We start from the raw sequence: 17267 nt of genomic DNA, 5'->3' as shown, positions 1-17267 counted from the left end.
GGCCCCTGAATGTGTAACACAGATAGGAAGAACTCTGCTTTCCATTCTATCCTTCAGATTTCCATTCTTATGAGAGCATTACCAGTCGTTTGGCCCTTTGTCAGACTGTGACTCTGCACAGACGAGACTAGCCCAGTGATATGTGTATGCGTCCCAAACGACAAGCCCAAATGATGGGCTGTGCCCAAAATGGCACCCTATTCCCTTTATAGTGACCCATAGGGCTATGGACAAAATCAAATGTTATTAGTCGCATAGACATTTAGCAGGTGTGATGTTCGGATGTACCGATCCTGTGCCGGTGTTGTTACATGTGGTCTGCCACTGCGAGGACAATCAGCTGTCCGTCCTGTCTCCCTGTAGCGCTGTCTTAAGCATCTCACAGTACGGACATTGCAATTTATTGCCCTGGCCACATCTGCAGTCCTCATGCCTCCTTGCAGCATGCCTAAGGCACGTTCACGCAGATGAGCAGGAACCCTGGGCATCTTTCTCTTGGTGTTTTTCAGAGTCAGTAGACAGGCCTCTTTATTGTCTTAAGTTTTCATAACCGTGACCTTAATTACCTACCGTCTGTAAGCTGTTAGTGTCTTAATGACTGTTCCACAGGTGCATGTTCATTAATTGTTCATGGTTCATTGAACAAGCATGGGAAACAGTATTTAAACCCTTTACAATGAAGACCTGTGAAATAATTGGGATTTTTACGCTTTTTTTGCTGAGTTTATATATATATATATATTTCCCTGCTGATTTTGTACGTTTGCCCACTGACAAAGAAATGATCAGTCTATAATTTTAATGGTAGGTTTATTTGAACAGTGAGAGACAGAATAACAACAAACAAATCCAGAAAAAAGCATGTAAAAAATGTTGTAAAATGATTTGCATTTTCAATGCCGATTACCGATTTGTTATGAAACCGTGAAATCGGCCTAATTAATCGGTCTTGATATGCCACACCTGTCAAGTGAATGGATTATCTTTTTGTTCATTATGTTTTGTGGGTGTGTGTGTGGGATGGCATGTATACACATTATGGACAGTATGTGGATAGAATATGTAATATATCTAGAATACGTAGGACAGAATAGTATATATACAGCAAGAGTTGAATAGGATGGCATTGACTAGAATACAGTATATACAGTACATATGAAATGGGTAAAACAGTATGTAAACATTATTAAAGTAACCGGTGTTCCATTATTAAAGTAACCGGTGTTCCATTATTAAAGTGACCAGTGTTCCATGTCTATGTACATAGGGCAGCAGGCTCTAAGGTGTAGGGTTGAGTAACCGGGTGGTAGCCGGCTAGTGACAGTGACTAAGTTCAAAGCTGGGTGGAGGCCGGCTAGTGCCTGCTATTTAACAGTCTAATGGGCTTGAGATAGAAGCTGTTTTTCAGTCTCTCGGTCCCAGCTTTGATGCACCTCTACTGACCTCGCCTTCTGGGTGATAGCAGGGTGCTTGATGATCTCCTTGACCTTCCTGTGACACCAGGTGCTATAAATGTCCTGAAGGGCATATAGTGTGCTCCTGTTGATGCGTTGGGCTGACCGTGTCACCCTCTGGAGAGCCCTGCGGTTGCGGACGGTGCAGTTGCCATACCAGGCGGTTGATACAGCCCGTCAGAATGCTCTCAATGGTGCATCTGTAAAAGTTAGTGAGGGTCTTAGGTGCCAATCTGGATTTCTTCTGCCTCCTGAGGTTGAGGAGGCGCTGTTGCACCTTCTCACCACACTATGTGTATGGTGGACCAATTCAGATTGTCAGTGATGTGTACGCCAAGGAACTTGAAGTTTTTCGCCTTCTCCACTGCAGCCTTGTCGATGTGGATGGGTGGCATGCTCCCTCTGTTGTCTCCTGAAGTCCACAAACGGCTCCTTCGTTTTGTTGACGTAGAGGGAGAGGTTATATTCCTGGCATCACTCCGCCAGGGCCCTCACCTCCTCCCTCGTCATTGTTGGTAATCAGGCCTACAACTGTTGTCGTCTGCAAACTTGATGATTGATTGAGTTGGAGGCGTGCGTGGCCACACAGTCATGGGTAAACAGTGAGTACAGGAGGGGGCTAAGCACGCATCCTTGTGGGGCCCCTGTGTTGAGGATCAGCGTAGTGGAGATGTTGTTTCCTACCTTCACCAACTGGGGGCGTCCAGGACCCAGTTGCACAGGGCGGGGTTCATACCCAGTTCCCTGAGCTTAATGATGAGCTTGGGAAGGTACTATGGTGTTGAAGGCTGAGCTATAGTCAACAAACAGCATTCTTTCATAGGTATTCCTCTTGTCCGGATGAGATTGGGCAGTGTGCATTGCGATGGCGATTGCATCATCCGTGGATCTTTTGGGGCGGTATGCAAATTGCTGTGGGTCCAGGGTGTCAGGTAAGGTGGAGGTGATATTATGATCCTTAACTAATCTCTCAAAGCACTTCATGATGACAGAAGTGAATGTTACAGGGCGATAGTCATTTAGTTGCTTTTTTGGGTACAGGAACAATGGTGGACATCTTGAAGTAAGTGGGGTCAGCAAACTGGGATAGGGAGAGATTGAATATTTCCGTAAACACTCCAGCCAGCTGGTCTGCACATGCTCTGAGGACGCGGCTAGGGATGCCGTCTGGCCCGGCAGTCTTGTGAGGGTTAACACGCTTATATGCCTTACTCACGTCGGCCACGGAGAACGAGAGCTCACAGTCCTAGGGAGCAGCCCGTGTCGGCGGCACTGTGTTATCCTCTGGGTGAAGAAGGTGTTAATTTGTCCGCTAGCAAGACGACGGTGTCTGCGACGTGGCTGGTTCTGTCTTTATAATCCCTGTTCTAAGTAGTGACTATGTATGGAATAAGGTGCCATTTGGGACACGGACTTGCTGAACTCTCCTGACCTATATCTCCTTAAGCACAGCTGTGTGTATCATCACCAGCCATACACATGTACAGGAAGCCAGTGTAGACAAAACTACACTGGCTAGAGTTGTTGGATTGGCTCTTGACGGAAGTTTTATCTCAATGTCTAATCTGAGCAATCAGACTAGTGCATGTTTCACCACGTCCTTTGTCTCAACTACTGGTAACTCCTTGGCCTCTCTCCTTCCCTCACTGTGGTTTCTCTGGCTTGGTGTTTGATGCTACAGTGAAACAGAACAGACTGACACTGAAAAGTGAGGAGCCACAAAGGTGAAATTCCTTGACGTCCTTCACAAACAAAGCAGTGCTATCTAAAGCACGGAATGAGAAGGACCTAGGAGAAGTGTGGAGCCACTAGTCTTCTCTCTGAGCGACAAAGCTGGACTTTCTCTGATCTCCCACTAGTCTAAAGACCGACATGTTTCTTCCCTGCAAGCCCAAAGGCAGCCATCATACAGCATAACTTGTTTCTCCCTCAGCCACAAGACTAGTTGTGTGGGTAATGGGCGTCTTGTGACAATTATCTCTCTTTTTCGCTCCTTCTTTCTTGCTCTCTTTCGTTCTCACACATAATCTCTCTCTCTCTCTCTCACAGAATCTCCCCATCTCCTCTCTCCCCCCTCTCTCTCAGCTTTCCGTTGTTACGGTTATTTGGTCTCTTATTCACACGGGGAATGCTCAGTTAACCTGACAAGTGTTCCTGCCTGCATCACAGTGCAGTTACTCTGAAACATCACTTCAATCTGCCTTTAGTAAATGCTTCATGTAAACCAAGTCTAACGCTGAAGTGACCTTCGTTGCTCCACTGCTTATCTGTAGAGGAATTTCTTCAACATGCAGGGGGAATTTCCTGTGTGTGATTCTCTGCTTACATATATGAATTCCTCCTCTCCAACGTGTGAAACTATGCATCCTTTGTTCTCTGATTCGTCCTCACCTTGGCTAGTACATACACGCCTGTTAATTCCTGTTTAGGGTTTTTGATGTGCTCAGTGGAGTGAGAAACAGCTCCCTCCATGCAAACAGTCTCACAACAGCTTCATTACCCCCCCAGCGAGCCACAGTAGACACACTATGCGTCCCAAATGGCACCCTATTCCCATTGTAGTGCACTATTTTTGACCAGAGCCCTACGGACTAGGGTACCATTTGGGTCGTAACCACTGCCGCTCCATGGGGAGACCGTAATCACTTCTTGGAATTCACACCCTAAACTGGTAGAAACAATGCAATATTACATAGTCAGTCAGGTCTAGAAAAATACAGCATAACATCTAAGCATATGAATATGGTATTTATTTGTACTGCGTATATGAGGTGTGTGATCCCACCCAACTTTGAGATGATAAAGAAGCTCATATGAAGGATTCCACCTTCGCTCTGCTCAGACTCTCATTTGGCACTGCACTCCGCTGCCGTGTATGTGTGTGTGTGTGACTGTGCGTGCGTCTGTGTGTGCGTCCAGCTGATGCAGTGCCACGTCTCATATGCTTCCCATCACGTCCTGTGTCAGACCCCCCCCTCCACCTGGCTGACTAGTTTTACTGATCATGTTGATTGTGTTTAAACACCAAACATCACATCTGCCGATATTTGTTGGACCAGCGCCTATGTCAACTCAGGATTCCTGTAAAAATAAGCTAAGCAGGTCTCGGGGAAGGAGTATATAGTATACCGGGACTCTGAAGTGGTAGTCCCACGAGGTCAGAGGAGGAAACCACTAAGCTACGTTTATGTAGAAACGAGAGCTTGACCTCAGCAAGGAACACTTACACCCTCTCTTTTCACTCGCTGCAGGTCGTTGACACATATCCCCTCTCATCTACACTCATTAAAACAGCATTTCAATTATCCGTCTTTTCTCACACTTTCTGGGACAGTATCTGAACGTTTCCCAAACGTGCCGTATCTCCACATTCTATGATTAGGCTGGTTTTGTTTACTGCAGAAGTCATTGCTATGCAGATGAATAGTCTGTGTGTCATGTTGATATGTGCTCCGTCCCTCCCCTTTGCTGCTCTGTCAGTGATTGTCTGGGTATCGGAAATGGCTGCTCGGGAATTAAGTGGATTGCAGATGGAGCTTTTGAGAGTAGAGACTGGAAATCTCATTTTGCGCCTCCGTATTGTTATTGCTCTGCTGGCTGCTCTGAAAACGGCTTAGCTGGGGGTTTTTCTTTGGGCTGGCCCTCCACTCTCATTGCCTGTTTATATACAGACAGTACACCAGGCAGCCAGTTTCCTTTGCTTTACGCTGTCTGTCTCAGCCTGGGCTAAGGACACCCGTATCCTGTCAGTGTTTTTAGTGTTTTCAGCCAGCCCACAGGAAAGTGTGTACAGTGCATTCAGAAAGTATTCAGACCCCTTGACTTTTTCTACATTTTGTTACGTTACAGCCTTATTCTGAAATTGATGAGGAAAAACACATTTAATCCATCTACACACTATAGATTTTTTTTTTTTTTTTTTACATCTTTGCAAATTTATAAAAAATAAAAAACATACCTTATTTACAAGTATTCAGAGCATTTGCTATGAGACTCAAAATTGAGCTCTACAGACAATTCCTTCGACATCATGACTTGGTTTATGCTCTGACATGCGCTATCAACTATGGGACCTTATATAGACAGGTGTAGGCCTTTCCAAAGTATTTCTAATCAATTGAATTTACCACAGGTGGACTCCAAGTTGTAGAAACATCTCAAGGTTAATGAATGGAAACAGGATGTACCTGAGCTCAATTTTGAGTTTCATAGCAAATGCTCTGAATAATGTAAATAAGGTATTTTTTTATAAAACTTTGTATACATTTGCTAACATTTCTCAACCGGTTTTCACTTTGTCATTATGGGGTATTGTGTGTAGATTGAGGAAAACAATTCATTTAATCAATTTCAGCATAAGGCTGTAACGTAACAAAATGTGGAAAAAGCCAAGGGGTCTGAATACTTTTGGAATGCGCTGTATGTAGCTAGCTAGTAGTCAACAACTTGGTATGTTGCCTTCATAATTGCCAGTCTAGCAGTAAAAATGAGGCCTGTTTACGACAGTAGCAGTGGCAATTATGTGTGTGGTATTGGCAGTCTGCTTGACTATGAGACTTAATTTAATTCACTAGTAGTTGTAATTGAATATAGTGCTCCTTAATGATCCTAAGGACACCTGGAGCTCTCTGTATACATACTGTCTCACTTCCCCAGAAATGGAACCAAATCTAGCTTTAAAGCTAGAATCCTCAATTGAAACGATAGCAAAGCGGACACCCCGTCCTGTGTTGTGGTTAAAAAGCTGAGGGATGGGCCTGGAGAAATGCAATCACTCTCAAATTCATAGACATAGCTATGGATACAGGGACTGACCATCCTTGATAGTTTAAACCAGGCTACGCAGTCTTTGTTTACATTTTTTTACAAACGTTGTAAAACAAGCTAGTATTTTGTATTTTGGGTTCTGATGAAGTATGACAGTTGTCCTAAGCCCGTGAGGCATTTATAAGTTATATTCCTGAATGGGCATATATAATACATTTTTAAGTCAAAAAATGAATGTAGCGACTAAGGATTCCAGCTTTAAGAGGGGTTTCCTGAGAGGGGTCACCAAGCCAGTGACACAGGACCTGCTTGCCAGGTCTCTCTCTATTAGATTTATTAAAGACTCCTGTAGGTATTTGAAGGCTCGTGTGTGTTTCCGTGTCTCTGTGGGTGCGTGTCTGTGTGTGTCCGTAAACAATCAGCAGTCCATTTCCAGCAGGAGCACACTTCATTAAGTACAGTCTGCCCTTCTGCTACACAGGCCACTTAATTTACACTGAGAGCTAGATGGGGGGGACAGACTTGGATTGATTTTACTATTCAAATTGAATGAGCCCACAGGCCCAAGTGTCGTTGGGGTAGATCACTAAGTTGAGGAAACAAACAATGACTCGGCTGAGAAAGAAAACTCGGCCTATCCTGTGATAAAGGGAGTAGTGCCATTTGGGACACAGCCACGGCCTGCGCTACCTACCTGCCTGTAGCCTGTCTTGTCTTCCCAGTAGCCATTAAACCCCAGCCCTGACTTGCAGATGTAGTGTTCTAACCACTTGGTTAGATTGGGAGGAAATGTACGTCCTGTTGGCACAGGAGGGTAGTGCCATGTTGTGTTTTTAAGTGACTTTTGACAGTTAAATCTAATGTGACGTCTTGAAAGTCTCTTGTAGTTGCTGTAGGGTTATTTAGTATGCTGTATATGGGTACCTGAAGTGCAAACTGTCATATTTGAGTCACTCATATCACTATCAAGTATCAACCACCAACTTGAGCCAGCAATAGCCAGCAGCAATAACCAGCAGAATGTGTATCTACTGTAGTTTGATCAAATGATGTTAGGTTGTGCAGACCACATATTTGAGTCACTCAAATCACTCGCAAGTCCCAACCACCATCTTGAGCCAGATGCTGGGTGGGTGGGTGCGTTGGGGGGCCCTATTCCCCCGAGCCGATAGTTTAATGATGGAGAACAGACAGTGTCTGCAACTTTCCCCTCAACATTCGCTCCCTGTCCCCGTGCCTTGCCTGGGGGTAGAGACAATGTCTGCATCCCAAATGCCACACTATTTCATTTTATAGGCACTTCTTTCGACCAGGGCCCTCTGCGCAGGTTAGCAAAATGGAATTGTCATTCAATGAATAAAACAGAAGTCCTTAGAGAAGCTGCTATTGAAATGTGGCAGTGGGACTCGCCTGAGGCACCTGTGATGGTGAATGTGATTCACATCCTCTTCAAGTAGCATAGTGTTGTCTTGGGGAATAAAATGTGAATATTGTATTTTTCTTGACCTTTTCATAAATATCAGCCTCCGTCTGTTTCTTCCTTTGGAGAAAGGCTGCGCTCCTCTTTCTCGGTCTACACAATATCATTTACGTGTAACCCACGGCGTCTCAAACCCGTTTATCTCGTTCAGAAACCAATTAACAACCCATAACTCCTGTTAAGCATAGGACACGTTTCTGTGAGACATGCTCTGTAGCCGCTGTGAGCTCAGTCTGAAGGACAACAGGACTGTGGTTCAGACAGGCAGCATAGCCCCCACCACTGTATGCCCCCCCTCTCGGCAGCAAACAGTGTACTGTCATGGCAACAATGACGGTCTAACCGTATAACCGACGGTTACGGATGAAGAACGTCATGAAAATCAAATAAGTCATGACGGGTAAAGAAAAACAACCGGCATCTAAAATGTCATGCCCTCATTTTTAATTCTGAGGCGAGCTGTTGCCGTGGCTGCTGTTGCCGTGGCTCCTCCGCCTTCTCTGGTGTCGCTGTCGGCTCTCTCGCGTGCGCTCTCTATGTCTCCTGAGTCACTCCGGAGTCCTGGCTCTACTGAGACAGAAGATGTACAATAGGAACAATGTCCAGAGTCGGGGCACAGTGAGAGATGGCAGACTGAGGGTTAATAAGGCTTTGTGCATTTTCAAAGGAGAGCCAGACATGTCTACCTGGCCATTTTTTCCAGGTTTGAATAGCAGCAAATACACAGGCTCTAACAGGGACTGTTATGTAGGTTTACCTGTCTGTTGGGTCATGTTTCCTACCGTTTTTGAATGATTTAAACCGTACCGCTCATTTCGGCGTGGAATGGAACATCGTTCAACGTCTGTTCCAATAGGACTCCGGAGGCTTGGTTTGATGGGATGTCCAAGCGCTGTCACAGACATCCTATAAATCACTATAGGAGTTCTATATGTAATTCTATGGCTGTTGTCTTGTGTTTTTCAGGATGAGGAGGAGGAGAACAATAGGATCGAGCCGATTGGCCGAGCTGATTCCTGTATGGACCACACCCCTCTGAGGTCCCTAGAGTAAGTTCCTCAGAAAGTTGTCCAATTACAGATAGAGGACTATACGTCCCAATTGGCACCCTATTCCCTATATAGAATTACGGAATATAGCCCACTATATAGTGAATAGCGTGCAATTTGGGATATGTCCAGGTCTTTTGGTTCTGCCTCAACCTCACTACCTCTCTGATCACCTGATGTTGAACACTAACAGGTAAAGGAAGTAGCTTTCACACGTAGCAGGGGAACGAGTGCCAGTTAGCTACCTAAAACCTCTGAGCTGAACCTAACCAAACACCACTGCTGCTATCGTCTCTTCTCCATGTTGTAATTCATGTCAATAATATTTCTAGATTCGGGACAGGTAATATTTCATTCAACAGGTTCGGAGAAAATCTTTTTAAACCCCTGGCTAACGTTGGTTGTGGAACTCGAGTAAACCAAACACCATCATCAACCATAAAACTGACCCACGTGCTCATCCATTGGCATGGCGATATTAATAACTCTTGTTTTCTGACTGTCATTAACTCTCTTGCATGCCTCCAGTCTAATGTGCAGGTACAGTATGTCGTTGATATTATTTCACCCAATAAGGACGGTTTCTCCACCTCTCAAAACAGTACAGTGATGTTGTTCGTATGCATAGTTCCTTTATCCTACAGGAAACAGAAACGCATCTGAAGGCACCAAGCTATGGAAAGTCAATAGCTTACAGGTCAAAGAACACAAGAACAACAATGTTTAAAAACACTTTTGATACAATTTTCTGAATATAACTATCAAATCAAAAAAATCGAAATCTGAAAGACCATCTGAAGGTTTAGAAATATATGTATAGATATATATATGACATGTACACACAGTATTACTGGAAACCTACCTTGACACTCCTTAGATCTAGGTTCTGAATGATGCGTTTCTGTCACCTGGGATGTGGGGAGAAGCCCTGGTGTGACGTTCATCCCTAGTGCTTCAGACAGACATGTTTTTTATTCATTTCTGCCTGCTCTGTTTGTTATGGTTTCTTCCCCCTTCCTTACTTCCAGTTGTTTTGCCCGTATATGGTTTCACCCTCTCACCCCCTCCTCATCCATCATTGTCTCACAGTGACATTGTAAAGCTGGTAGAAGTCTCCAATGATGGCGGGCCCTTGGGGATCCATGTAGTACCTTTCAGTGCCCGGGACCGCAGGTAAAGCCTTCCCACTATTACAGCACCTGACAGACAGGCAGCAGGCTCACTGACGCTATGCAGGCCTGACACTGGGAGGGAGAACGAGGGGGGGGGGGCAGACAAAGAGGGAGGGAGGGAGAGCGAGCGCTTAGTCTGCCATGGCCCCTGCATCCTCCTCATGTGCCACAGGACAACACGCCCACTACACACACAACACATGGTCCTACACCTCATACACGTCATGCTCACACATCATGAAGTGATTAGCTAGTTTAAAGTGATCAATCATGGTTGTTCAGTGTTTGCAGGTGACTGTCATGTTCCTCCGTGACTCCCGTCTGAAGGTGGCGTCATACACATTTCAGTCTTCGTACGTCTCAGAAGATGTAACGGAATCATGTATTTACTGGTTTTGTCCACTAGCACAGAGCTAGGTTTACAGTTCCTGGTCCCCAATCTGTTTGTGCTGTCATGTCAACTCCGTGTCTTGCCAAACAGGACAAGAAGTGGCAAGGAGTGGCATGAAAGCATAAACAGACTGGTACCCAGGCTAGCTTATTCCCTCCAGATTCAGAGAATCTTCCAGCCGAAGTTCTGGAAAAGTGGGGGATTTTGGGAAAGGCACGGCATCTCACAGTGTGTCTACATACCTGTGAATAAAAAGTTATGTTTGAATAGTTTTAGCACGTTTATGGTAATTTGGTTGATTTAAACTGAACCCTGGCCTACTCGGTATTCAATATTTCAGCGAAGTCAGCATTGTTTAGCAGTCAGGAAGCCTGGAGGAGGTTTACTATGGCGGATTACTGCACTGACAGCCGTCAAAACCGGAGGGCTTCCCGAACTCAAATGTGACGGAGCAGCATTTCTCTAAGTCCTACGTCTTACTGTCGACCTGACCATTTCTCCTGTCAGAATGATAATGTTTGGCATTTGGCAGTTCAGTCAGGAGCTAAACTTGGAATTCAGGTAAGAGAAAAACCAAGCACACCTCGCTATAGCAACTAGACCCATGCACTTACTGTTTTGGAAGACCGAAGAAAATACACTTTCATTGAGTCACCAGAATTAGAACTGACAAACATAACGCCACAAATAGTCCCTCTCATATCTCACACCCACTTAGCCAGAAAAAAGAAAATAAATGTATGCACTCACTAATTTAACTCTGGTTAAGACGCCTTAAATGCTAAATGCCTAAAAAGGAAATGAAAACCGTACACCAACCAGTGTTAGCCAGTGGCCTCAGTGAGGATGCAGATGACAGGAAGGACATGCTGCTACAGTAAAGTGTTGGTCATGTAGAGCCTAGACGTTTGCTGTAAAGCTGCAGTAGATCTCTTCCCAGGCCTGCTCTGAGTCTCATTTTGAACCCTGAGGCCTCTTGCACAGCTGCCCAGCAGCATTGCGCCAACGTCTGCTTCTGAATGTTTCCAGGACTCTAGGCCTGTTGGTCAAGCGCCTGGAGAGGGGAGGCAAGGCGCAGGAGCAGGGTCTGTTCCAGGAGAACGACTGCATCGTGCGCATTAATAATGGAGACCTGCGGAACATCCATTTTGAACAGTAAGACACCTGTATCTATCGAGCCGGGGTGGACCCCCGGGTCCTGAGCCCCCTGCCCGCCCGCCAGTCCCTTCCCTGCTCCTCTCCCTCCATCTCCTCTCCACGGCTCTGTTGCCACCGCCGTCTGTTGCAAAGCTAACCTCCTTCCTGTTTGACTCCTCCTAGGTTGATCCTACTGTTTGGGTTTTGGTAAAATGGAGGCTGGCTGCCGTTCCTCTCAGCCTCTGTCCTCTCCATACCTTCAATCCTTTCTATATCCCCATATATCTATCAGCTCCATCGGCTGCTGTGAATACTAACCCCTCCCTGTTTGACTCTTAGGTCAAGCCTACCTTCAGTAGGCGCTACCTACTCAGCATCCATTCCTTTGTCTCGCAGCTCCATTGTCTCCCTCACTACCACTGCTTAACTTCCATAGCTTCTGGTTTTCAGCGATATCTCTCTCTCTCTCTCTCTCTCTCTCTCTCTCTCTCTCTCTCTCTCTCTCTCTCTCTCTCTCTCTCTCTCTCTCTCTCTCTCTCTCTCTCTCTCTCTCTCTCTCTCTCTCTCTCTCTCTCTCTCTCTCTCTCTCTCTCCTCTCTCTCTCTCTCTCTCTCTCTCTCTCTCTCTCTCTCTCTCTCTCTCTCTCTCTCTCTCTCTCTCTCTCTCTCTCTCTCTCTCTCTCTCCTCTCTCTCTCTCTCTCTCTCTCTCTCTCTCTCTCTCTCTCTCTCTCTCTCTCTCTCTCTCTCTCTCTCTCTCTCTCTCTCTCTCTCCTCTCTCTCTCTCTCTCTCTCTCTCTCTCTCTCTCTCTCTCTCTCTCTCTCCTCTCTCTCTCTCTCTCTCTCTCTCTCTCTCTCTCTCTCTCTCTCTCTCTCTCTCTCTCTCTCTCTCTCTCTCTCTCTCTCTCTCTCTCTCTCTCTCTCTCTCTCTCTCTCTCTCTCTCTCTCTCTCTCTCTCTCTCTCTCTCTCTCTCTCTGTCCTCAGCTCCTCTGTCTGACCAGATCCTAACTCCCTAGCTAACTGCTGCTGCCTCCCATCCCACTCTGCTGCAGATACTGTTCCATAGAATGAGTACTTCCTGCTTTCCGCCTGTGGGTACACTCAAAATGGCCTGCCATTATGGTGTCATTGACTTGAATGGGGAGCCCATTCTATTCATTGTAGCTAAAGCTTCTGAATACAGTGTTAAGTCTCTCTTTCTACTCTGTGGTCTACTGTATGTTTGTCGTCAACAACGGGCTGTTCCAGGTTTTGTGCTTTTCAGAAGCACAGGCACTACTGTCATGGACTTTCTGTGCGCGCACGCTCACTCACAATAAACCTATGGCTATACTATCGCCCTCCCAGCCCCTTCCTTAAAGATATAACATATAAGCTTTTCTGACATTTAGCATGTGTAAAACTGTCTGTTTTCATATATTTAATTCAACCCCAGTAAATTACCTGGGATGGGAAACAGATTACATCCTGTCTGGGACTTTATCTAGCCTGAAATTGGGAAGTCACTGGGCGATATCCATTTCCTTTGGAGATTTTATTAGTGGCTGGGAATACAGCTAGGAATCTTGGCAAGGAATTGCAAGGTCATTGGGAGTGGGGTTATGATGTCTGTTCAGCTTTTTTTTTGGAGAGTGGAGATGTCTACATCCCAAATAGCACCCTATGCCCTATATAGTACACTGCTTTTGCCCAGAGCCCTATAGCCCCTGGCCTAGGGTGCCATTGGGAGCGCATCTGAGATGACTAGCAAAGTCAACTTTACTGTACTGTGACAGGTGTGGATAACAAGACTCCTGCTACGGCAACATTACACTCAATAGATGTTCACACCTACCTTACCTCATGTTGAAGGGGTTTAAAAGGATTTCTCTCCAATCATTTTATGAAAAGCCCATTCCTTTCATCTGTAGCCAATTGAGGGATTACATGATAAAACCTGGCAAACCTTTTCTAAAGCTGTACATGGTTACTTTCAACAGGCTTTAATCACGTATACACAGTGCAGGTGGACCACCACTAGTGTATAGTGTGTAACTTGTCTGCGTGATCCACCAGCCCTGTTTTGACTGTAGGGTTGCAAAATGCCAGTAACTTTCCCAAAACCTCCTGGTTTTGGATGATTTAGGATAACCTGCTTTTATTTCACATGATTCCCGGAATCGTCCAACAGGATTTCCAGAACACCAAAGGATTGTTGACTGTTGTTTTGGTTCTGCCTACCCTCAGAGCCCAGAACATGTTCCGCCAGGCCATGCGTTCCCCGGTCATCATGTTCCACGTGGTTCCCAACCTGATGAAGGCCCAGTATGAGCAGCTGTCACACAGCGAGAGGAACCCCAACGTGGCCTACTCTGGACGTTTCAGCCCCGACTCCCTAGCTAGCGAGAGAGGCAGCACCACCTCAGGCCTGGACCACACCCCACAGGTCTCGCTCTGTTTTTCTATATTCAAGGTCGTTGCTTTTAGAATGCAAGGCCCATTCCTGTGAAACCAGACAATAAAATACTGTCTTATCTTAATTCACAGTCCCGTGGTCCCCATCCCCACCATCACCCGGAGCAGGGCGACGCCTACACCCCTCTACCCCACCCCCATGGGGGCTCCATGGGCAAGCCCCCATCCGGCCACGCCCCCTCCCCTCACAGGGTGTTAAACTCAACCCCCACGGCGGGCTTCACCAAAAAGGTTGGCAGGAGACTCAACATCCAGCTCAAGAAAGGTCAGCATCCAACACACATACACACACACACACACCTAAAGATCAGCATCTGTTTAACCTCAGGAGGGCCGTGAGCTTTTCCTGACTGTGGCCATCCCAAGGCCCATAGTTTTTTCCCTCCAGGTCAGTTCATGTGTTCAGGAAAAGCTCCTGGTCCTACATATTGAATGGTCAGAATCCATTCTTCACAGAGGTGGTTTGTGATTAGCCCGACAAAGAAAGCATCGCTGTAATCCTTTCCAGCCATGGTGGGTCTGAGAAAATTGCCTTCTTTCCTTCCCTCATTCTAAGAATTTAGCTTCTCAGCCTCTCAGAAGAGAAATAACTAGTGTTTAGGTTTGTGTGATGAAGTGGTATGAATAAATGATTATTCTTTTTGGGACTTCAAAGAAGATGTTGTCAAATTGTTTGACTCAAAAGATATATTCATATTATTACAGTCACTTCAAAATAAATACATACAGTACCAGTCAAAAGTTTGGACACACCTACTCATTCAAGGGTTTTTCTTTATTTTTACTTTTTAATAATAGTGAAGACATCAAAACTATGAAATACCACATGTGGAATCATGTAGTAAGCAAAAAAGTTTTAAACAAATGAAAATCTATTTCATATTTGAGATTCTTCAAAGTGCCACCCTTTGCCTTGATGACAGCTTTGCACACTCTTGGCATTTTCTCAACCAGTTTCACCTGGAATGCTTTTCCAACAGTCTTGAAGGAGTTCCCACATATATGCTGAGCACTTGTTAGCTGCTTTTCCTTCACTCTGCGGTCCAACATCCCAAACCATCTCAATTGGGTTGAGTTCGGGTGATTGTGGAGGCCAGGTCATCTGATGCAGCACTCCATCACTCTCCTTCTTGGTCAAATAGCCTTTACACAACCTGGAGGTGTGTTTTGGGTCATTGTCCTGTTGAAAAATAAATTATAGTCCCTAAGCACAGACCAGATGGGATGGTGTATCGCTGCAGAATGCTGTGGTAGCCATTCTGGTTAAGCGTGCCTTGAATTCTAAATTAAACACTGACAGTGTCACCAGCAAAGCACCATCACACCTCCTGCTTCATGGCGGGAACCATACATGCGGAGATCATCCGTTCACCTACTCTGCGTCTCACAAAGAAATGGTGTTCGGAAACAAAAATTGCAAATTTGGACTCATCAGACCAAAGGACAGATTTCCAACGGTCTAATGTCCTTTGCTCGTGTTTCTTGGCACACCTGTTAATTGAAATGCATTCCAAGTGACAGCTTTGCATTCTCTCAAACTGCTTCATCAAGGCAAAGGGTGGCTACATTGAAGAATCTCAGATATAAAATATATTTGGATTTGTTTAACACTTTTTTGCTTACTTTTCTAAATGTTTTATTTAACTAGGCAAGTCAGTTAAGAACCAATTCTTATTTACAATGATGGCCTACCCCGGCCAAACCCTAACCCGGATGACTCTGGGCCAGTTGTGCGGCGCCCTATGGGACTCCAAATCACGGCCGGTTGTGATACAGCCTGGAATCGAACCAGGGTCTGTATTGACGCCTCTAGCACTGAGATGCCGTGCCTTAGACCGCTGCGCCACTCAGGAGCTTTATTGCTACATGATTCCATACGTGTTATTTCATAGTTTTGATGTCGTCGCTATTATTCTACAATGTAGATAACAAAATAAAGAGAAACCCTGGAATGAGTAGGTGTGTCCAAACTTTTGACTGGTACTGTATGGGTCAGACTCACTCCAGTTCTGTGAGGGTCTGGTACTGTACGCTTCTCATTGCTCTTTTAATGAACAGACACACACATCAGAATCTTTCAATGTAGCCTTCAATGTCAACAAAGATGGCCGAAAGGCCTCCCACTTTTGCCTGAAACGGTAGAGAGAAAATGTGTTGCCGATCCAGATTGATCCATTCATTCCTAATTCAACACATCTCTGGAGTGTATGTAGTGACTGACAGCTGGACAGAGTTGGCACAGCACAGACCTCTGCAATAGGAGACAAGCAGTCAGGCAGGTAGGCAGGCAGGCCATAGGAGACCAGTTGTGTGTGCCGGCACGGGCAACTGGGGGAGACAGAGGGCTTGTTGCTAGGCAGCCAATCGTCTGCGTAGTGTACACTGTGTCAAAAGGCATGTATTGCACACTAGCACTGTGTAGGGATCTCTTCACTGCCCTAGCCAGGTATGATGTATATGTCCCAAACAGCACCCTATTTGCTATAGTGCACTATTTTTGACCACGGCCCATAGGGCTCTGGTCAAAAGTAGTGCACTATGTAGGGAATAGGGTGCCTTTTATAGTCTCCACAGACCACATCCAGGTGTGTATCATGCTATTAGGTTTTTATTCATTTCCTTTTGAGAGGAGGCCTACATAAACATAGCACTGTTAATAACATCCACGGCCTCTGGCTTGTTTGTTGTGTTTTGAGTGCAGCAGACTGAACCTTATTTGGTGGATAGATTTAGTTGGTTTGTTGACATCTTAAAGGGATACTTTAGGATTTTGGCAATGAAGACCTTTATCTACTTCCCCAGAGTCTGATACCATTTTTATGTCTGTGTGTGCAGTTTGAAGGAAGTTGCTTACTAGGTTTTAGCGCTATGACTGGAAGTCTATGGTAACAGCTAGCTTTTCCCATAGACTTCCAGTCATTACCCTAAAACCTAGTTAGCTGTTGTGCTAAGGCTAGTTAGCAACTTCCTTCAAACTGCACACACAGACATAAAAATGGTATCCACGAGTTAATCTGACTTTGGGGAATTAAATAGAGGGCTTTTTTTGCAGAAATCCCGACGGATCCCTTTAAGATGTCAACAAAACAAACTCACTGGCCTTTTCACAAAACCCAAACTCTAACACAGTCAATCTGGGATATTAGAAAGACTGAGCTAACGTGTCTTGAAAGATCCAGTGTACCATATGAAACACATTCATGCGAATGCCATTTACCAGTAACTATAATACATGTCCGTCCTATGGTGGGAAGTTGATTGGCTTATTGACATGGAGGGGATTTAGATTGCTCTGAAACAGAATCCTCAAGAGTGTTCTGGAATCCTCTTTGTGTTTGCCTTGCTTGCATTACCATACACAGCTC

General features: G+C 45.4%; 1 protein-coding gene across 6 annotated transcripts in view; it reads left to right on the top strand.

Annotated features, from left to right (window-relative positions):
• The window catches only part of LOC115156868 (partitioning defective 3 homolog), a 246517-nt gene that overhangs the window by 115847 nt on the left and 113403 nt on the right, over positions 1-17267 (top strand). For 5 of the 6 annotated variants that reach the window (XM_029704660.1, XM_029704657.1, XM_029704656.1 and 2 more), the window contains 5 exons: positions 8668-8750; positions 9840-9923; positions 11343-11468; positions 13675-13873; positions 13975-14167. In XM_029704660.1, the coding sequence (XP_029560520.1) occupies positions 8668-8750; positions 9840-9923; positions 11343-11468; positions 13675-13873; positions 13975-14167 (685 nt within the window). The remainder of the gene's footprint in view (positions 1-8667; positions 8751-9839; positions 9924-11342; positions 11469-13674; positions 13874-13974; positions 14168-17267) is intronic. The other variant, XM_029704658.1, reaches the window with a different exon arrangement.

Source organism: Salmo trutta, chromosome 21, assembly GCF_901001165.1.
Source record: "Salmo trutta chromosome 21, fSalTru1.1, whole genome shotgun sequence".
Lineage (NCBI taxonomy): Eukaryota > Metazoa > Chordata > Actinopteri > Salmoniformes > Salmonidae > Salmo > Salmo trutta.
Note: the sequence above shows the minus strand (reverse complement) of the source record. Positions and strands in the feature narration are given on the sequence as shown.